Source organism: Rhinopithecus bieti, unplaced genomic scaffold (assembly GCF_001698545.2).
Source record: "Rhinopithecus bieti isolate Rb0 unplaced genomic scaffold, ASM169854v2 scaffold_759, whole genome shotgun sequence".
In the NCBI taxonomy this organism is placed as follows: Eukaryota; Metazoa; Chordata; class Mammalia; order Primates; family Cercopithecidae; genus Rhinopithecus; species Rhinopithecus bieti.
In genome coordinates, this window is record NW_016803631.1 from 1,128,350 (window position 1) to 1,136,072 (window position 7,723).

Here is a 7,723-nt window from a genome sequence, read left to right on the forward strand (position 1 = left end):
TATATATATTTATATATACATGTGAAAAAAACCCCACAAAATAATACCACAAGCTGCTAGGAATAGTTAATATAGTGTCCTGCACCTTAATAATCCTTGAAGTGCAATACCATATAACAAATGTTATAAATAATTTTGAACCTGAAGACTCAAGCAAAGCTTAAACTGTAAGTAATATTTTAAGAGGCAAAATACATGTCATATATTTCATATTTCCATTAATAATGATTAAATTTGAAACATTCTAATACTTATAATGGTATAAAACAGTGGTCATTTTTATCAGTTAATGCATAGTAGGCTAAAGAGATATTTATATATAGATAAAATAACTGGTTAAAAATGACCATAATTTTGTACTATTAAAATTTTAGAAGAGCAGTTATAAACAAACATTCAGTAAACCTATGATACCAAGAAAACATTATAAAATGAGCACATTATTAATATAAAGTAGGATTATTTAATTTGAATTAAAATAATTTAATGTTTAGGCAAGATTTATCATGGTAATTCTGAATGAGCATATTGCCACTAATTATTATTGCCAGGTAAAAGGAACTTGTTGATATATAGGACATGGCTACTTTTTTTTTTTTTGAGACAGAGTCTCGCTCTGTTGCCCAGGCTGAAGTGTAGCGGCACCATCTCAGCTCACTGCAACTTCCACCTCCTGGGTTCAAGGGATTCTTGTGCCTCAGCCTCTCAAGTAGCTGGGATCACAGGCATGTGCCACCATGCCCAGCTAATTTTTTTTTGTGTTTTCAGTAGAGACAGGTTTTTGCCATGCTCCCCTAGCTGGTCTCGATTTCCTAACCTCAGGTAATCCACCCGCCTTAGCCTCCCAAAGTGCTGGGATTACAGGCGTGAGGCAGGGCACTCAGCTGGATATGGCTACTTTAAACACAAAATAATATTATACTAATTTTTTTTTATTTTTCAACATCTTAAAATTTAGTACTTTTTATTACATTAATGTACATAACTTTATCTTTCCAACAAACTGTAATCTTCTGACTTCAGAATGTAAGATCTTAAAGTACAGACTTGGTTATGTATTTAAGTCTTTCACATGCAATATCAATGGACACATTGCTTCTGCTTAATCCTGCTACTTGTAGTATGCATGGTCAGAAGTCCTTTACTGTTAAAATTATTGTGTATAATACTTATCTAAATGCTCATTAAGAATCCTGAAATAATTAACACTTGTAATTTGCAATATTCATAATAATCATTATCAGAGATATGTCTACGAGACAACAAAAAATCAGTTATGTTAATATGGAGGATTCAGTTGTATTTACAATTATGTAAAACTTTAAACAATATATTAACATTAAAGATCATTTGCCTTTTTTGTCTCTGCTTCATATCCCTCTTTTCCTAAAGTAAAAATGCATACCTGTTTTGCAGGTCTTGTATTCTACTTTAAGAATTGGTTTACAAGATTCAGATTTTCTTCCTTCTCTTTGACTTTTCCTAAAGAAAAAAAAGATCTAATTAAATCTAATTTAAATTCTATTAATCTGTAAGAATTTAAAAATTTGACTAAAGGAATTTAAAGATAAAGGAATAATAATGTAATTATGTGTTTGTCATAACAGGATAAACTTATGTCTATGAATCCTAATATTTTTGTTGAATTTGTAAACAATCTTTAGAGTTGCAATAATTGTCTGCTACATAATTCATAAAACTACCTGTAAAATTATATAACTTTTATCGCTTTACATTCTTCACATATAAATCTAATTTCATGTGGAATTATTTTAATTAAGTTTGAAGACAAAGTAAGTTTAGAATTGAAGATCACACATACATACTTATCTACATAATGAAATTTATTACTATTGCTATGGTCTGAATGTGTCCCCCAAAATTCATGTGTTGGAAACTTAATTCCCAGTGCAATAGTATTGAGAATGAGATTTTTAAGAGGTGATTAGGACATGGGGGCTTTGCCCTCATGTTTGAATTAATATAGTTATTGTGAGAATGGGTTGGTTATCATGGGAGTGGGTTTCTGATGAAAGGATTAGCTCAGGCCCCTTCCATCTGTTGCACATCTCTCAACATGTGATACCTTCCACCATGTTACAACACAGTAAGAAGTCCCTCATCAGATGTTGCCCCTCAATCTTGGACTTTCCAGCCTCCAGAATCATAAGCCCAATAAACCTCTATTGTTTATAAATTGCGTAGTGTGTGGTATTCTGTTACAGCAGCATGAAACAGACTAGGACAACAATGACAATCCATACTAGGATCAATATTTTATCTATAATACGTGCAAACTCCTTTCACACAGAGAAATACTTGCTATTTAAAGCATATAATGAACTATCAAAATTATTCTATTTCTATCAAATACATTTTTTTAAAACTTCCATTAGACAATGAACACAGATACTATATTTCATGATTTTTAAAAATCATTTTAATGATGTATTCATTTTGCATAAAACAAAATGATAATTTCTTACAGGGGATGGGTTATTCTGTTTAGACTCCATAAGATTTTGAATAAAGGATCAAAAGAGAAGGAAATAGAAGTGAAGCTACTTCTGCACATAACATGCTTATCTTTCTAGTTATGCTTTCAGTTTAATTCTATGTCTCATTTTGGTTAAACCGGCATTTGTTCTGAAATGCAATGTTTGTTTCTTTTCATTTTCAGTAAGTACCCTTATTTATTCTTGTATCACCACAGTTGTTTATAGTCACATATCTATTACACAGAAGTTTAGATGCATATAGCTTTAAATTTTCAGATTAGCTTCACAATGACATAAGCAAATCCAAATAGGATATCAAGATAGTTTTATTCAACATGTTTTAAGGGCAAGGAATTAAACAACAAATCAATATCTGCTGCTTGGCATGCTTTCTGAAATTGCCTTTTCTTTATTTTACCCTATGTTTACTAAACAAGAAACAAATAATATAAAATTGACCATAATCATTCACACTGTACAAAATATACATATCTGTGCCATATGTAAAATAGAATTGCTGACATTATATGTATATCATGATGCCTTACAAAGAGAAAACTTTTGCTCAGGAACTTGTCTGAATAATAGTATTTTTTTCTTTTTTTGAGATGGAGTCTCACTCTGTCACCCAGGCTGGAGTGCAGTGGTGTGATCTTGGCTCCCTGCAACCTCCACCTCCTGGGTTCAAACGATTATCCTGCTTCAGCCTCCTGAGGAGCTGGAACTACAGGCATGTGCCACTACACCTGGCTATTTTTTTGTATTTTAATAGAGACAGGGTTTCACTGTGTTAGCCAGGATGGTCTCTATCTCCTGACCTCGTGATCCACCCGTTCTCAGCCTCCCAAAGTGCTAGAATTACAGGCGTGAGCCACCAAGCCCGGCCCTGAACAATAGTCTTAAGATTGAGAACTAGATGGTTGGAGATTACTGGCTTTAGTAATGATGTGGGAATAGAGAAATAAAAAAAGTGACACAGCCAGGGGAGAGATCCACTCCCCTTAGTTTATATGTCTTTTCCATCCAGCACTTCACTAAATTGTCAAATCATTAATTGAGCAAAACAGTATATTTGCAGTTGTTTGTACATATTAAAGCATTTTAATCAATATACATCAGAGCCATCAATTGATTTCAGTGGGAAAGAACAATTACACAATTTTCTCGTTAACATTTTCCTTCAATTTCCTTCTAACAATTTATTCTTGGGAGAGAATTTTGTGCTTCGATTATATTTATTGACTGTCAGTAATTGAAACATGATTCAATGTCATGTTGTATATAACAATATTATCAACAATTACATTCCTAACATTCAGAGTAGTGTACCAAGTGTTAGGGTATTAAAAAACTAAATTCCAGAGGCTTAAAATTCACTATATTAAAAAATAAGTTAAAATGACATTATGAGGTACTATAATGAAATGAGTGATAAGCATAAAGTGCTGTAGAGGTTGATATTAAAACTGGTTTTATTGACAGGCCAATTTGACTAGATTAAAAGATTCATGAAGGGGAATAGGGGAAATAATGTTAATGAGGTACAAAATAGCTAATCAATGGCAATCTCTAAACTTATTTTCAATATAGAAAATGGAGAGTTATAAGAAATTTTCAAGTTAGGGAGTGATGAGTGTAAAGCAATGTTTCAAAATATTTATGTGACTTCATTTAATAGAGCAATTTTGAGGGTGTAAGAGACTGATGCTGGAAGAAGAAGATTATTGAAACAGCACAGAAAAAAAAAAAACAGAAAAAAAGAATGAAGGAGTATGAACAATCTCAAAGAAATGTCGAATGCCATTAATGACAAGAATATATATAATGGAAATAAAAGAAGAAAAGGAAAGAAAGGAATACAAATATTTCTTAAAATAATGGTTGAAAACTTTCCTAAATTTGATGAAAACATTATCTATGCTTTAAGAAGTTCAGTAAACTTCAAGCAGGATAAAGAAATCTCTACTCAGACACATCCCAGTAAACATGTTTAAAAGAAAAAAAGACACCTTGAAAACAGTGTGTACAAAGGAGCCCTATTAAGATTATCAGCTAATTTTCAGAAACAATGGAGGCTGAAAGGCAATGGAATGTGAAATGACATATTCAAAACAGTAGAAGAAAAAAAAATCTGCTAATCAAGAGTCTTATGTTGAGCAAAACTGTCTTTCAAAATAAAGATGAAACAAAGACATCTCCAGATAAACAAAACTGAGAGAATTTGTTGATAACAGAGCTATCTTACAAAAGTACTAAGGAAAGTCCTTCAGGGTGAAAGAAAGTGACCCCAGCAAGTAATTCAAATCTACACAAAGAACAGCGTACCAGTAAAGGTAACTAGGTAGACAATTACAATGGCACAATTGCATATTTATTCTCCAAGCACCTTTTAACCGATTCAAAATCAATTATATAAGACAATATGTATGTAATTGTATTGTGAGATCTGTATATATATTTGCCAGTAACAACACAAAGGAGGTGGGTAAGAGCAAAGCAATATTGGAACAAGGAAAAGATACCACAGTTGGTAATTTGAATCTACAGCAACAAATGAAGAAAACCAAAATGATAAGCAAAACATCAATGTAACAGATTATATGAATATATACAGGATCTACATTTTGTCAACATCCTTAAAAGACATACAATTATATAAGATTTCATAATAATTTAATTTAAACAATGTATTATTGGGTTTGCAGAACATAGAGATATAACATGTATAACGAAAACTGGACAAAAAAAAAAAAAAAAAAAAAAAAGGAGAAGAAGAGTCAAGCACAATGGCTAATGCTTGTAATCTCAGTAATTTGGGAGGCCAAGGTGAGTGGATCACCTGAGGTCAGGAGACCAGTCTGGCCAACATGGTGAAACCCTGTCTCTACTAAAACCACAAACATTAGCCAGGTGTGGTAGCAAGTGCCTGTATTCCCACCTACCTGGGAGGCTGAGGCACGAGAATCCCTTGAAACCAGGAGGGAGCCAATATTCAACATTCTTAAAGAAAAGAATTTTCAAACGAGAATTTCATATCCAGCCAAACTAAGTTTAATAAGCAGAGAAATAAAATGCTTTCCAGATAAGCAAATGTTGAGGGATATTGTCACCACCCAGCCTACCTTACAAGAGCTCCTGAAGGAAGCACTAAATATGGGGGGAGAAAAAAACCAAAACAAACAGTACCAGTCACTGCAAAAACATACCAACATATAAAAACCAATGACACTATGAAGAAACTGCATCAACTAATGTGCAAAATAACCAGCCAGCATCATAATGATAGGATCAAATTCACACATTACCATATTAACCCTTAATGGTAATGGGCTAAAGTCCCCAATTAAAGACAAGACTGGCAAATTGGATAAAGAATCAAGACCCATGAGTGTGCTGCGTTCAGGAGACCCATCTCACATGTAGACACACTAGGCTCAAAATAAAGGGATGGAGGAATATTTACCAAGCAAATGGAAAGCAAAAAAACAGTAGGGGCTGCAATCCTAGTCTCTGATAAAACAGACTTTAAACCACAAAGATCAAAAAAGAGAAAGAAGGGCATTACATAATGGTAAAGGGATCAATGCAACAAGAAGAGCTAATTATGCTAAACATATATGCACCCAACAGAGGAGTATCCACACACTGGGATATGAGTCAATATCCCACTCAGATTCATAAGACAAGTTCTTAGAGACCTACAAAGAGACTTGGACTCCCACACAGTAATAGTGGGAGAATTTAACACCCCACTATCAATATTAGACAGATCAACAAGACAGAAAATTAACAAGGATATTCAGGACTTGAACTCGGCCCTGGACCAAGAGGACCTAATAGACAACTGCAGAACTCTCCACCACAAATCAATAGAATATACATTCTTCTAAGTGCCACGTAACACTTATTCTAAAATCGACCACATAATTGGAAGCAAAGCACTCCTCAGCAAATGCAAACAAATGGAAATCGTAGCAAACAGTCTCTCAGACCACAGTGCAATCAAATCAGAACTCAGGATTAAGAAACTCACTCAAAACTGCACAACTAATGGAAACTGAATAACCTGCTCCTGAATGACTACTGGGTAAATAATAAAATTAAGGCAGAAATAAAAAAGTTCTTTGAAATCAATGAGAACAAAGAGAGAGACAACAAACCTAGAATCTCTGGGACACAGCTAAAGCAGTGTTAAGAGCAGAATTTATAGCATTAAATGACCACATCAGAAAGTGAGAAAGATAAAAAATCAACACACTAACATCACAATGAAAAAAACTAGAGAAGAAAGAGCAAACAAATTCAAAAGCTAGCAGAAGACAAGAAATAACTAAGATCAGAGTGGAACTGAAGAAGAAAGAGACATGAAAAACCCTTCAAAAAATCAGTGAATCCAGGAGCTGGTTTTATGGAAAGATTAACAAAATAGACTGCTGGCTAGACTAATGAAGAAGAAAAGACAGAAGAATCAAATAGACACAATAAGAAATGATAAAGGGGATATCACCACTGATTCCGCAGAAATACAAACTACCATCAGAGAATAATATAAGCACCTCTACACAAGTAAACTAGAAAATCTAGAAGAAATGGATAAATTTCTGGACACATACAACCTCCCAAGACTAAAACAGGAAGAAGTTGAATCCTGGAATGAACCAAGAACAAGCTCTGAAATTGAGGCAGTAATTGATAGCCTACCAACCAAAAAAAGTCCAAGAATGGATGGATTCACAGACAAATTCTACCAGAGGTACAAAGAGGAGCTGGAACCATTCCTTCTGAAACTATTTCAAATAATAGAAAAAGAGGGACTCCTCCCTAACTCATTTCCTGAGGCCAGCATCATCCTGATACCAAAACCTGGCAGAGACACAACAAAAAAAGAAAATTTCAGGCCAATATCCCTGATGAACATCAATACAAAATCCTCAATAAAATACTGGCAGACAAAATCCAGCAGCACACCAAAAAGCTTACCCACCATGATCAAGTCGGCTTCATCCCTGGGATGCAAGGCTGGCTCAACATACACAAGTCAATAAACATAATCCATCACATAAAAAGAACCAATGACAAAAACCACATGATTGGACAGGCGTGGTGGCTCAAGCCTGTAATCCCAGCACTTTGGGAGGCCAAGACGGGCGGATCACGAGGTCAGGAGATCGAGACCATCCTGGCTAACACGGTGCAACCCCGTCTCTACTAAAGAATACAAAAAA

The 7,723-nt window shown here is 34.1% G+C and overlaps 1 protein-coding gene across 1 annotated transcript in view; it reads right to left on the bottom strand.

The window, feature by feature from the left end:
* STXBP5L (syntaxin binding protein 5L) overlaps window positions 1–7,723 on the bottom strand; it is a 461,665-nt gene that overhangs the window by 208,657 nt on the left and 245,285 nt on the right. Inside the window, 1 exon segment of the mRNA XM_017891231.1 lies at window positions 1,409–1,476. Within this exon segment, the coding sequence (XP_017746720.1) occupies window positions 1,409–1,476 (68 nt within the window).